Source organism: Ciconia boyciana, chromosome 2 (genome assembly GCF_034638445.1).
Source record: "Ciconia boyciana chromosome 2, ASM3463844v1, whole genome shotgun sequence".
In the NCBI taxonomy this organism is placed as follows: Eukaryota; Metazoa; Chordata; class Aves; order Ciconiiformes; family Ciconiidae; genus Ciconia; species Ciconia boyciana.
Window position 1 is genome coordinate 164348128 of NC_132935.1, and position 14845 is coordinate 164362972.

A 14845-nucleotide genomic window follows, 5' to 3' on the forward strand; every position below is an offset into this window, starting at 1 on the left:
CTCATCCATTCCTTGAAATGTTGCATGAGAGAATTTTCCTTATCACAGGCACACTTTCCGTGGTCTTTTCTTTGATTTCACACTAGCAAGAGATGTTATTGTGGCACTTTGTTATGATTGAGACTAACTTGTACATTACCTTTAAAATAAATTTTTAAAAACGGGAATTGTGATTCAATGGCTATGACTTGATTTGAATGATTTTAAGTATCATTAGGGCTGGAAATCTTATAAATTATATATTACATTCTGATTTTGGCATTCAGAGAAATCCCATGATAAAATAATTATGTAAAGTTTGGGAATGTCCCAGCTTTTTACTTAAGAAATCAATATTTTAGCAAAGCATGTATAGCAGTGTTGAAGGGAAATTTCTAGCTAGCTCTACTCTAACCACACCAATTCAACTCTTATTTTATCACAAACAAAATCTTCTGGTTTTTTTGAATAATTGTGCTAATTGCCAGGAAACATGAATAATTGGGTCCATAGAAGATTTTACAAGTCAAATGAGAATGAGAAGGCCAGATGTATGGAAAACTCTTCAGTTTGTGGTTATATTGCAAGTATTGATGATAGGAATAACAAACACATGCATTTGTGAGAAAATCTTATCTGAGTACTGGAATAGCTTGCCCAGGTAGATTGTGGAGTCTACCTCCTTAGAGATATTCAAAAACCACCTAGACGTGGTCCTGGGCAACTAGGTCTAGGTGGCACTGCTTGAGCAGGGGGGTTGGACAAGGTGATCTCCAGAGGTCCCTTCCAACCTCAACCATTTTGTGATTCTGTAATTCTGTAAGACAAGTAGTCTAGTAGTTCTAATTTCTAAAGTTCTAACTAGTGGTAACAATGGCTTCTTTTCTCCTCTACAGCTATTTTCTTTAGTCTAGCTCTAACAAACTTTTGCTTGCTACAGGTTTAGTTGATATATACACTTTTTTTTGCCATGCAAAAAATCACCTTGAAAGGATTTGAAAACATAGAACTATATTTATGGTTGGGAAACAGTTTGGGATTTTTTTCCCCAAGATTTAGAGACATTAAGTCTAATGAAAAGAAGCAGTTGTATTTAATTGTATTCTCCACTCCTAATTTAATTGTATTCTCCACTCCTTTTCAGGGTGCGCAATGATTTTGATGTGCTTACAAACCGACTGATTGGCAGCCATGGCTATTGTACTCAGGTAAGTTAAGCGTGCGGTCTTGGGGATGTCATACACCTCTGCATGCAGAGCTGTGAACTGACCTCTGGGAAGAGACGGCATGTATTATTTTAAGTTCCTTATGTTTTTCCTCTTTCCCCATAATGTCAAGCACCTGCATCCTTTATTCTTTATTCCTTGTGTTTTGCCATATTGCTGTCTTTGCTTTCAGAGCCTCTGCTTTTTGGCCTGGTTTTCTGGTCCGCGTGTGTCTGTACCTGTGTGTGCATGTGCTCATTATCCTCTCATCTGCCTCTTTTGAACTCCTTAGTTGATTTTAGTGCTGAGATACCGCTGAGACTGCAAACAGTGTTTCCTCCATGCTATTTCAGAAAGGTGACTGAGGTTGCATGTCTGATTGTACAGCTCCTCTGTAAACAGTCACTGCCCAGCTAACTGAGCTGATGCTGACTGAAGCTAACTGGTACTTCAAACTGGAGACACTGACTTCTTATAGGAGTGTCTAAAAGACATGTGGTGCTTGAAAATGAGCAGTCTGAATTGCTATCTGACACTTAGGACCACAACTTTATGTAGTCTAAGTTCCAGCTCGTGTCCTGTACCAAATGTCTCCCACCGGCTCTAGGCCTGTGGAGGCATCCACCCAGTTGGAAATGCTTTGCCTTGGACACATACATAGAATGTAGATCCCAAAACTCTGGGACGTGGATTACCCCACAGCTGGGACATGGGCAGTTGTGTGGTCTGAATATGGTCCACAGCTATTAAATGTACTGCCATTTTGGCTGCAAAAGGCAAGCTTCATGTTCTTCTCTTGTACTGTTGCTAGAAGACTTATACTGTGGTTACGCAGTGATTCCTCAAAAAGGTGGTGCAACATCACTGGTGGATTAGAAGTCCTAAAAACATCAGTAAGGACCTATAAACTTTGGGGATTCCTTCAGGAGAAACATGGGGCTATAAATGCATGCAGTATTTTTAAAATCATACATCAAGTCCAAACTGGCAATACCAGTGTTATTCATGTCTTTGGGCATAGTAATTTGGAGTAGCTTTTCTGGAAACTTTTTTCTTATTATTTCCCCTCATATTTCTTGACATATGTTATTTATTAATAGCTGGTTCATTGCTGTAGCACAGTCTGCTGCTAGATATTGTTATGTGCTGCTACATCCTAGCTGGTCCTTGTGGGATCTTATGCTAAGCAAAATGTCTAGTGTCTCTGGTCCTTGAACTTTACACACACTCGCGTGCACACATGCACACACACACCCTCTCACATGTATTTAGCCTCTGACACACCCGTACTTCTAGTTCAATTGGAGAGGAAATAATCAACAATCTGCTATAGAAACTATGAGTATATTAGTGATATGGACCAGATGTGAAGCTGTATGGGTGAATGTCTTACTGAATGAGACTTAAGTTCATTCAGAAATAATTGGTGAGAAAAAAAATTCTTGTAATGAATCTTGTCCAACATACAAAATGCATCACTAAGCACATGCAGAAATATCAGATAGTACTGTGCAGGCTTTTAATTTATATCATTCATGCTATAGCTTTCATTGTAGAGAAAAAGGGACACAAAAATGTTTTAATTTAAAAAAAAACCAACAATAAAATGAGAAGGTTGAGAGTTGGATGTAAGAGTAAATTGATTATCAGAAGTTTGCCTCTGGAAAGACAAACATTGAAAACTGCTAATATTTCCTCATTTTACTTTGGGAGTAGACTTTCCCCAAAATATCTGGAAAAAATTTTATAAGCAATCCTAATCCTAACCCTAAATTTAAAGCCACCACATAAATTAAGGGTCTGGTACATGTGTAACTTTATCAGTCCTGAATCAATCTTGTTCTGATGTCTGGTAGAGACAAGACGTTTAACTACTGGTTTTTGTTTTTTGTTTTTTTTTTTTAAACATGTCACAAACAGGAATTGGTGAACTTGCTTTTGACTGGCAAAGCTGTGTCCAATGTTTTCAACAATGTGATAGAGCTGGACTCTGGAAATGGCAATATCACAATTTTAAAAGGTATCACAAGCCGCAGTGATATTGGTTTGCTGTCTCTCTTCGAGCACTATGATGTTTGTCAGGTATGCTTTCCATTCTTCTGATTTTAACTAAAAAGTAAACAATTAAATTTAAAATTTGCTTGGAGTGAGTATAGCAGCAAAGAAATTATGGTGTTGATTCAGTTGCTCACTCAGAGGCATGTAGCGCTGTTTTAGACACCCCAAGGCAGAGCGTGGTCTCCCTTCTGGATGCAGGTTCTGCGTCACAACTGCCACCCCTTGGTAAATGACTTGGGTAGTCTACAGCATCTCAAATCTTACATGCCTGTGTCATTTTCTAACCGATCTCCTGAAGTGGGAGTCAGCTCACAGACTAACACACTTCTATTTAAGTGGCTACCATATAGATCTGTATATGTGAACTAGGACCTGCTCAGTGCAGTCTATGGAGTTGAAAGCTGTTCAGCTGACTAAACATAAATGTGTAGTCTAGGCTGAGCTGAACAAGTTCCCCTGACTGTATTCAGTAGATCTCCACTGATTATACTGGAGTTGAGACACCCAGCTCACATGTGGACACCTATATCTTAGTCATGTATATATAAGCAACTTAATCTGGAGCTGAAACTCGCTCTAAGTATTCAGTTTTTCATAAGTTCCTATGTGATGGGGAGCCAGATTGATTGAATCCTCTACTCCATTCTGTAAAGGTGGTCATATTGTATCAGCAGTAGAGAAAATCATAGACAATTAAAATACCTGTCAATATAATGGGAATGTTCCCTTTAACATGTCTTTGAAATTAGTATTTTAATTGTAGTCATAATGAAAATTAAAAGATAGATTAAAAATTTCAAAGAAGTGAGAGCCATTAATTTACCTCTGGAAAAACTTGTATAAGGATTTCACTGGTTCTCCATCAACAGACATTGTCGTCAAGATGGACATCTTTCCTAAAGACATGTTCTATCTTAAACAGACAATCTTGTGTTTGATGCAAGGATATGATTTGAAATTCTCTTGCTTGTGTTAGATGCTAGATTAGATAATTGTAATGGTCCTATCTGGATTTGCAGTCAGTGCCTCTATAAAAATTTGAAAGTGATTAGCAAAGAATTTGTTTGTACTGATCTAACATAAATGTGTGACTGAAAACAAAGTTTGATTTTAACTATTTCCCATATGGCTGAAGTCAGTTACAGTTTCCTACTACTGACAAATTATAATTTTTGTTATTTTTAAATAACACAATCCTTACATTATTCACAAGATTATAATAAGGCTTAAATTCAGTCAAGACAGCATATCAGTGTATCCAAATCAGATTAATTCAGAACAAACTGGACTAAAAATAAATTAGCTGCTGTGCCTAGTTCAAGCTCCTTGTCCTTTTCTATAAACAATGTAACATTTGAAACCTCAAAAAATGGTCATGCACCACTGTAGCATTTTTTCCATTCTCTAGTGAGGAAAATGACTTCCAAGTAGCAAAATGGTAAGTGAGGTCAGTGCAGGTAAGAGCTATTTCTTTCCCATCTGCCCTCTAAAAATAAAATAAAAAGTTACCCAGAGAATCAGACAGTGTCTTCCACTTATTCTGCAGATTATACGGTGGAGGGGGTCTGTTTCTTCTACTACTGTGCTCTTGCATGGGAGCTGGACTCATGAGCAGTATCTGTTTTCTAAGCCAATGACTCTTAATCAGTTACAGAAACTCCAGTAGATGTAGTTTCCTTTTTTTTCAGTCTACACTAGTTAGGCATCTGATGCAAATTGTCTTGCTTTTTATTAAGAACATCTGCGACTGCTCCACATTTCAGTTCGTACGTCTGAGTGCATGCTGCAATGCCTGCCTTAGACTAGGACAAAAGTCAGATTCTGGTGGACTTTGGCCTCAAGTCTGGGGACTCTCCATCGTGGCTTCAGCATGAGGGGCTGGATTCTGCTTTGTGTTACAAAGATAAAAGTTTAGAACAATTTAGAAAAAATAAATGTCACTGATAGTTTGCAGTAGTGGAACTGAGAATAGAATTTGCCTGTAAGTCTTTCAAACTGACTCTTTTCTTCCTGTCAGTGTTTCGGTAAGTAGATTCAGCATCCAATTACATTGTGGCTATGAGGATGGTAACTGAAACCAGTAATGGAAAAGGACTTTTTTGGATGTCATTTTTGGTTGGGTTTTTTTGTTTCCAGGAGTAAGAAAATCCTGAGCGTGATATATGGTGAATCATAGACATTAGAGTTGGAAAACTCCCTTTAGGTCATATCCAGCCAAACTCTCAGGGGATAATTCAGGATATTTTTATGTCCTGTTAGGTAGTAGGCTTTCTTTTAAAAATCTGTATCCATGGAGTTCCTGCCTTTCTGTTCAGATGGCCATTTATTAGTTGACTGTAGTGCATATAACTGTGATCTTACCTTTTTTCTCCTATGTCTCTACTTTAAAATACGAGGAAGTACAAATACAGATTTGCAGGTACCTTTGAATGTCGAGATTTTAATATCTACTACACAGCTTGTGCTTTGGATGTATTAATATTAAATCTGACTGTTCATGTACTTAGTTTCCTCTGATTATCATTCTTATGTCTAATCCAACCTGCCCCCTAAACAATTCATCCCCATCCGCTAGACATTTGCAAGCTGATGTAACAGTTCCTCCCTTTTTCATCAGTACATCCTGTCTAAGGCTTATTTTTATTGCTCTACTCTAGACTTCTTCCAGTTTACCAACACATTTAGGAAGAGATATGCAAGATTCCAGGCTAAATGCAGTAAATCCACATAGAGAAAGATTTCTATACCATTTAATCTCCTTTGTCTAATATGCAGAGTATTAGTATATAATCCACAATTTCCTTGGCATGTCTTCTGAGTTGAAAATATCATGAGGGCATGAGAACTGAATTAATCCTTCTGTCAATCTTCATCAGTAGCAAATCAAAACAAAATGATCAGTCCCTTTTTTCCCCAGTGATTGCCTGAAGAATCCCTCTGTTGCTGATCCAATAATCTTTCTCTGTGGATCATGTGGAATGTGTTATCTTTGCTGATTGGAAAAATGTGTGCTTCATGTAATTTGTCTGGAATTGCTAATGTCTAATCATCACTCTTAGTCCTAACATATCGCCATACTCAGTATAGTTTTTGTAATGTAATTACTTGTTGCAAATTGTTTCACAATGACAGATGGATTAATTCAATCTAATTCATATGCAAACATTTAGTTTCATGGTGAGATTCCGTATTTTAATGCAAAAAAGATAAAAGTCCAATTCTTTTACTTTTCCATAGGCAAGTTACACATCTTTGGATTTCTTTGTGCTAAGCCCATATTTAAGCTATATTAATTCTGCCTGATCTTACACATTTAACTAAGAGGCCTAAATTGAGATTTTAGGTTTCGTGGGATTTCTTTAGATCTTTTAAAGCAATAGAAACATTTCCAAAAGCTGGTTAGCCTACATAAAATTGGTGCAGGTTTTCCTCTGTTTGCTGGGCTGCAGCGTGCAGTGGTTCAGCAGTAGTCTCATGGAAGCTGAGTCATTTCTGCAGGAGGGACAAGACCTCAGAGAAAGGGGTGAGGCACAGAAGTGGGCAGGACCAATCAAAGCAGTCGTGAGTGAGAAAGTCCCCGCTTTTCAGTCAGATTCTGGCCTAAATACCATACTAAAATTGTAGGTGAGAAAACTTTGAATGAAGAAATGCTCTTTTCAAAACTTATTGTCATGTTAAAAGTCGAAACAGATGGAAACAGATGCTCCTTGTATTTATACCAGATCATTTAAGAGACTAGCAGCAACAGAAGAGAAAAATCATCTGCATTCTCATCTGAAGAATTTAAAAGATACTACTATTATTATTATTGTTGTTATTATTAATAATAATAATAATAAACAATATCTAGCATTTATGTGTCATTTCCTATGAACAGATCTGTGCTTTGCAGAAGAGGCAAGTATCATTACCATTTTACATGGGGGGTAACAGATGAACAAAAGTCAAAGTGCTTATCCCAGTAAGTCATCCAGTAAGCTAGTGGCTGAACTGGGAAGAGAGTACCGGCCTTCTGAATCTCTCATTCTAAAGTTAGTATGGTATTGGCTGATGAATTTGGCCATCCTTCTGAAATGCTTTTTGAAACCACTTTAGGTATGTGCTGTTGCGCATGAAGTAATGGAGGTATTCAAGGTTACTTGTCCCTTTTGAACCCTGAATCTGATTCTTCTTTGTCTTCACTGATTCTTTCCTGCTTTTAACCTGTCCTGCTGTAGTAGTTAAAGCTCCTATCATCTGACCTCCCAAACTCACCCTACTCTGATTCTTGACAATGTCCAAGTCTCTGCCTCAGCTGTCAGCATTTCGAGACTAATGCTTTTTAGTTTTTGTACTTCTGAAAATGAAGAGAGAATGTGGCATTGATAAAGAAGTTACATGCTCCGTTTTCCTATTTCTTTTCAAAAAGAGAGGGAAACATAAATAAACAGAATTTATTCATTAACATTCCACAGATGGGACATATTATCTTTGGTCTTTTTGATGAAAGCAGCACACTCTGTGCTATAACAAGACCTGCTTGAATTATTAAATTCGGCACACATGCTCTGTCTTCTGGCACCTCACCTGTTTATTTGCCCTGTGGAACGACCTTCCTACAACCTTCTTTGCTAGGAAATATGTCTGCTAAACAGGCATTTTTCTCAGTCAGATGGTCTGGATTCAAGCCAGGTCACTGGTGGGGTTGCGGAGGGGGAGGTTTAGAAAGAGGGTTTTAACCATCTCGTTTAAGAAACCAACAACAAAAATATGTGTCTGCAAAATGGAAACTGATGGTTGGTTTTAATTTTCCACTTATTTTTCAGTAATGGGTATGCGGTAGATATTGTGCCGCATAGATACATTCAGCAAGGGACCCTGCTATTTATGTAAGACATTTGTGAGTGCCACTGTGGGCAAAAACATGTGATACATAGAAGTTTGACTGAAACAAGGCTGACAAGGCATTGGCCATTTAAAAAGTCTGTTCTTCATTCCTTGTTTTTACATCTCCCTTTCTAGCCTGAAACTGAAATTTTCTTTAATGCAGTCCTATTGTCCTCCTACTTATCCATGGACAGTTATTTTCCCAAAGGCTAGTCACTGTTGCTGGTATATTGGCATTGATTTCTTGTCAATGTCCTTCCAAATAAAAGAATCACAGAATTTCTGTTTTAACAATAAGAATAACAAACCCCACACATTTAAAAGAGTTCTGCATGCTTTGCAAACAGACAAAAAAGAAAATGATAAGTCAGATGTTTTCCACATGTCTCTCTAGATTATAAATACCTGCATTTGGATCTGAATTTACCCCATCTAAGTTTAGGTCCTTTATAGGCTGAAACTGCTTCAGATAAGAGTTCAGCCAAGTCCCTTTATAGCTGATGAACAGGGGGGTCCAAATTTCTGACAATACCCTTCTCTTCCTTGTTTGATTTTATAGACAGCCAAAGCCAACCTAAGCTAGGGACCAACTTAAGTTAGAGGGCCTAGAAATAGATGCTGAAGAGTTAAGTGGACTAAATCTTGACCTATCTTTGTCATTTCAGTGAAGTAACGTATTGAAATAAATTGTAAACTCCTTCCTGTGTATTGAGGGTATGGCAGAGTGCTGAAGTCTGAATGAGGGTCTGAATCTCCCTCAACATTTCTTCACTTGATGGGACATACCAGAAAAGCAGCAGAACAGAACAAGGATAAAGAAAAGATCCTGAGGCCACCTGGTGCCCTGAGGTCTATTTGCCTTGCCACAACTGCTATCTTCTTTTATGTTGTGGCAGCATAAGAGAACTTTAGTCAAAAGCCAGTGCTTTCCAGGACTCTTTTCTTTTGCTTGGTAGTCCTGGGATTGAACAGACATCTCTTTCTATTCTTCTTCATTAATGTTGCCCTTTTTTCCCCCCAATTCATCATCAGAAAGATTTCCTTTCCTACAACAAAAACAATTCAAAGCTGCAGAGAAATTATCTAGGGTTCCCACGTAGCGGTAGTGTTTTCTACTACAATTTATAAATATCGGGCTAAAAACTCTTCAATTTCTGCCTAACCTGGCATAGTCATTAAATTATGCTTGCTCTGAATGTCAGATATTGTGAACATTTATTTTATTTTTCTTAATCTGATTGAAATCAAATACATATTAATGGCAATAACTTTACCCTCACAGTGTCCCTTAACTATATGCAAATATCATAAAGTCATAGAATCATAGAATAGTTTGGGTTGGAAGGGACCTTTAAAGGTCATCTGGTCCAACCCCCCCTGCAATGAGCAGGGACATCTTCAACCAGATCAGGTTGCTCAGACCCCCATCCAACCTGACCTTGAATGTTTCCAGGGATGGGGCATCTACCACCTCTCCAGGCAACCTGTGCCAGTGTTTCACCACCCTCATCATAAAAAATTTCTTCCTTATATCCAGTCTGAATCTCCCCTCTTTTACTTTAAAACCATTACCCCTTGTCCTATCGCTACAGGCCCTGCTATAAAAAGTTTGTCCCCACCTTTCTTATAAGCCCCCTTTAAGGACTGAAAGGCTGCAATAAGGTCTCCCGAGGGGCTTCTCTTCTCCAGGCTGAACAACCCCAACTCTCTCAGCCTTTCCTCATAGGAGAGGTGTTCCAGCCCTCTGATCATTTTTGTGGCCCTCCTCTGGATCTGCTCCAACAGGTCCATGTTTTTCCTGTGCTGAGGGCCCCAGATCTGGATGCAGTACTGCAGGTGGGATCTCACCAGAGCAGAGCAGAGGGGCAGAATCCCATACCCGACCTGCTGGCCACACTTCTTTTGATGCAGCCCACGATATGGTTGGCCTTCTGGGCTGCGAGCACACATTGTCGGCTCATGCCCAGCTTTTCATCCACCAGTACCCCCTGGTCCTTCTTGGCAGGGCTGCTCTCAATCCCTTCATCCCCCAGCCTGTATTGATGCTGGGGGGTTGCCCTGACCCAGGTGCAGGACCTTGCACTTGGCCTTGTTGAACCTCATGAAGTTCACATGGGCCCACTTCTCCAGCTTGTCCAGGTCCCCCTGCATGGCATCCCATCCCTCAGGCATGTCAACCGCATCACTCATCTTGGTGTCATCTGCAAACTTGCTGAGGGTGCGCTCGATCCCACTGCCTATGTCATTGATGAAGATACTAAACAGTACTGGTCCCAATACAGACCCCTGAGGGACACCACTTGTCACCGATCTCCATCTGGACATTGAGCCGTTGACCACTACCTTCTGGATGCGACCATCCAACCAATTCCTCATCCACCGAACAGTCTACCCATCAAATCCGTATCTGTCCAATCGAGAGAGGAGAATGTTTTGGGGGACCTTACAGAAGTCCAGAGAGACAACATCCATAGCTCTTCCCTTATACATTGATGTAGTCACTCCATCATGGAAGGCCACTAGGTTGGTCAGGCAGGACTTGCCCTTGGTGAAGCCATGCTGGCCGTCTTGAGTCACCTCCCTGTCCTCCATGTGCCTTAGCATAGCTTCTAGGAGGATCTGTTCCATGATCTTCCCAGGCACAGAGGTGAGGCTGACAGGTCGGTAGTTCCCAGGGTCTTTCTACCCTTTTTAAAGATGGGTGCGATGTTTCCCTTCTTCCAGTCACCAGGGACTTCACCTGACTGCCATGACTTTTCAAATATCATGGAGAGTGGCTTGGCAACCACATCAGCCAATTCCCTCAGGACTCTGGGATGCATCTCGTCAGGTCCCATAGGCTTATGTATGTTCAGGTTCCTCAGGTGGTCACAAACCTGAGCTTCTCTTACAGTGGGAGGGACTTTGCTCTCCCAGTCCCTGTCTTGTGGCACATCCACTCCAGAGGTGTGGGAAGAGAGGTTGCCAGTGAAGACTGAGGCAAGGAAGTTGCTGAGTACCTCAGCCTTCTCCTCGTCCATTGTTATCAGTTTGCCAGTCTTGGTCATCACGGGGGGTATGCTTTCTTTGACCTTCCTTTTCTGGCTGACATACCTGTAGAAGCCCTTCTTATTATTCTTTGCATCCCTTGCCAAGTTCAGCTCCAGCCGTGCCTTGGCCTTCCTGACCCCATCCCTACACAACCGGGCAGCATCTGTATACTTTTCCCAGGATACCTGTCCCTGCTTCCACTGCCTGTGCATTTCCTTCTTGCCCTTTAGTTTGACCAGCAGGTCTTGTCTCAGCCATGCCAGTCCCTTGCCATCCTTTCCTGATTTCTTACACCTGGGGATCAAGAGTTCTTACGCTCTATGGAAAGTGTCCTTAAAGATCTGCCAGCTCTGTTCTGCTCCCTTGTCCCTGAGGGCAGTTTTCCAGAGTCAGAGCATTGGGTGTTCATGTTTGTTCTTCTCTGTCCTGCTTCAAGGTCCTGTTATATTCCACGATCACTATCACTGACCAACCTAGCCAGGCAATTGAAAAAGCAATCACCACTCACCAGCTGGACCAGTGAAATGAGGGCATACTTTTAGTCCACTCAACAACTGACACTTGAGGAAGTGGGCAAAGGAATCCTCACAATGAGGATTGTCCTTACTTTGTCAGTAACAGGGTTCCATATTATATTTTGTAGAAAAAATCTGGACATGATTTGGGGAATGTTATGGAAGAGGGATATTCCTTATAGGAGGTCTAGACCATTGGGGAGAGGAAGAAATTTTAGCCTTATGGATAAAAACCATTCCATGCCACTTGACCTTAAAGCTGGGAAACAAATCCTGGGCCTGTTTGATCAACTAGTGTAGGAAGAATGTGAGCTATCTGGAGAGCCAGAAGCCCTTGGAAGGTGATGATAGTGGGATAGAGTGGCCAGTAGTTTTGGGGAGAAGCACACCTGTAGGTACCAGCCAACATGTGGAACTTAATTTGATGTTAAAGGCAGCAGCTGATCCTCAACTAGTATAATTGATGTAACTGAAATTAAGACATCTCCCTTTTTATGGGAGATGAAGATTTGACCTGCAATGTTTTTACACTCTCCTTATTGTTCATGCCCTCGCCTTCTTCTACAAGCATTGTAACTGAAAACTATACATATTTGGAAAATGTTCCTACAGACCTTACTCATCTGAGCAATTTGTCCTGACTTCAATAGGACTATTCATGTGAGTAAGAATTGGAGTGGATGTGTGCTTTGAAACAGTTCTATGTCTCTCTGATCTTGTTTTGTCAAATGTTGTTTGATGAAGCTTGGAAATTAGTTTAACAGACATATGTAGGAAGAACACATTTTTAGGAGACTAGCTGTTTCTTTTTGGCTTTGATTTATCTGCATACTAAAATATGCATGTTTGTGAGACTGAATCTTCTCATCTGTATCCATCTAATTTGCCATCTTTTGTTGCATCTGCATATTTCCCTTCTTGATAACTCCTGTTATGAGTATTTTTGTAAGCTTGTAAAAAATTTCTGTACTTTTTAGCCAAGAATTTACATAAAAAGAAAAACTGTTGTATAAAAGGCTGTTTTAAATAAATATTGGCAAAGTAATGAGTCAGGGAACAGTTACTTAATTAGCTAGAGACTTGTTATCTAACATCTGAAGAAATTCTCATTGGGGAAGATAATTGATTTTGCACTCATATATAAATTTTGCACTTCAGATATAAATTCTAAATCTCAATAATAAAAACCCCACACACTCCTTATCACTTAGGATGCTGTTTAGACTTTTAATTACAACAGCATATATGTTGGCTTCTGCCTTTTAGCAGTATATTGGACGACATTTGCACCTGCGTGCCCAAGGTGAAGAACTGAGGGCTGTACTGTAGAAGCTGTATCTATGAATCTATATCTAGAAAACATGTATGAGAATTTTTATGTTAAAAGTCTTCCAGTTTCCACTAGCACGCACTGCATATGCTCAAGCATGATTTAAATCCCATACCAGTAAAGGTAGCAACAGAGATGATTTCTGTAGATTATATCATTTTCCATATTACTATGCAAACTTCTTCAAAACTTCCTGAGCCTCTGAACTAGCAAAGTTTCTTTCATCTGTGTGTCTGTATTACGGAGACAGAAACTGATCTTATATTTCTGTGCATGTATATTTGCACGCTTGCCTGCTATTCCTTGTTTTGCAGATTGGTAGTATACCAGCAGTGCAACATTTGTTTAGCAAAGCATACATAAACTTGGGTGTAAAATAAAGATTGTTATAGTTATTTATAATATAACACACAGCATCCTGCACAGTAGTGAATCTGTCTACTGTAAGAATAATAAGCAGAGAAGTAGTTAGAAACATTCCACTGAAAGCAATAAGTTTTATTTTTGTTTTTAGTTTCCCTGAGCAATTTATCAAAGATAGAAAAAACAACAATTCAGTGGGGGAAAAACCAGTATCATTTTGAACTTAGAATACAGCTTTCAATGACAGAAGTATAGCTAATAACAGATATCTGCTGTAGCTGAATATTAAGATCCCAGCTGGAAGAAATAAGGTTTCTTTGCTACATTAAGCAATCTAATCACTATTTTTACTCTATTATTTACTACTGAAGGGGCTAAAATCATTAACTGATACTGCTGCTCTAAAGCAGCAGCATGCAATAGGAGGATGATATCTGTCTCAGAACACATTAGTGTGAGGTGAAGAAAATACTACAAGATATTCACTGACCTCAGGGCATGCAGGAAACTTCCATGATTCATTTTATATCAGCATATATTGAGTTTCAAATCCATAGATACACTCCCCCTGGTATTAAAGCATATACATTTCTGCCTTAAAACATAAATTCCATGAGAAATAATAGATATGAACCTAAATATACATAAAACTAGCCTCAGTCCTTTGCTGGACTTGAACCTTAAAGACTATGGAGTAAAGCAGCAGAAAAAAATGATTAAACTGATAAATGGATACATATATAGATAAAAGCAATTACTCACAAATCCAAAGAAGTGCTGTAGTAGCCCACATTTTAAATAGCTGGTAGATTTAAGAATAATGCTTCAAATCAGTAATGAGTATGAAAATCAATTATATCCAATTTCATACAGAATATTTAGGATATTGATAAATAAGTATACTTTCAAACTTTCAAAAGGAAGGTAAAGGCTTAAAAAAGGCGTCTGGTAAAGAAATAATTGATTTTTTTTCAGCTGAGAATATTTCATTTATAAGAATAATGAATCAAAACAACTGCTTTTGTTATTGTGTTCTTCTAGTACCTGAAATTATTTTACATATCTGGTCTGTGAAGCTAGAAGAAGATGCTAAAATGAAGGGAATATTTTATACTCTTAATCCAAGAAAAGATTTTGGGCTCAGTTTAGTTGCCCACGCAGGGGCGTCTCATGTCATCTGAGATCCAATGAAGTCTTTTGCCTGGCTTCCAGCTACCGTTGCATAAAAGCACGGTCTCCCATAGTCTTGTGTAGTATTCCTGACCTAAACTCACTGTGGTTTTATAGCTATTGCAGAGGACAGGGTTCCTTTTGGTTCTGATCATCTGGGATATGATCTTTTTGCTGTAAGGATATTACAGCTGGATTTCATTACCTGCCTGTAGCTCCAGGCCACATACTTGCTTTATATGTTCCATGATTTACCAGAGCTATCCTGGTCTGCTTCATCAGCAGTATATAATGAGCCTTCATTAATGTTTGTAGACTATAATAAATAA

General features: G+C 39.2%; 1 protein-coding gene across 5 annotated transcripts in view; it reads left to right on the forward strand.

The window, feature by feature from the left end:
* MINDY4 (MINDY lysine 48 deubiquitinase 4) overlaps positions 1–14845 on the forward strand; it is an 84446-nt gene that overhangs the window by 56039 nt on the left and 13562 nt on the right. For all 5 annotated transcript variants that reach the window (XM_072854823.1, XM_072854825.1, XM_072854824.1 and 2 more), the window contains 2 exons: positions 1124–1187; positions 3105–3266. In XM_072854823.1, coding sequence (XP_072710924.1) covers positions 1124–1187; positions 3105–3266 — 226 coding nt within the window. The remainder of the gene's footprint in view (positions 1–1123; positions 1188–3104; positions 3267–14845) is intronic.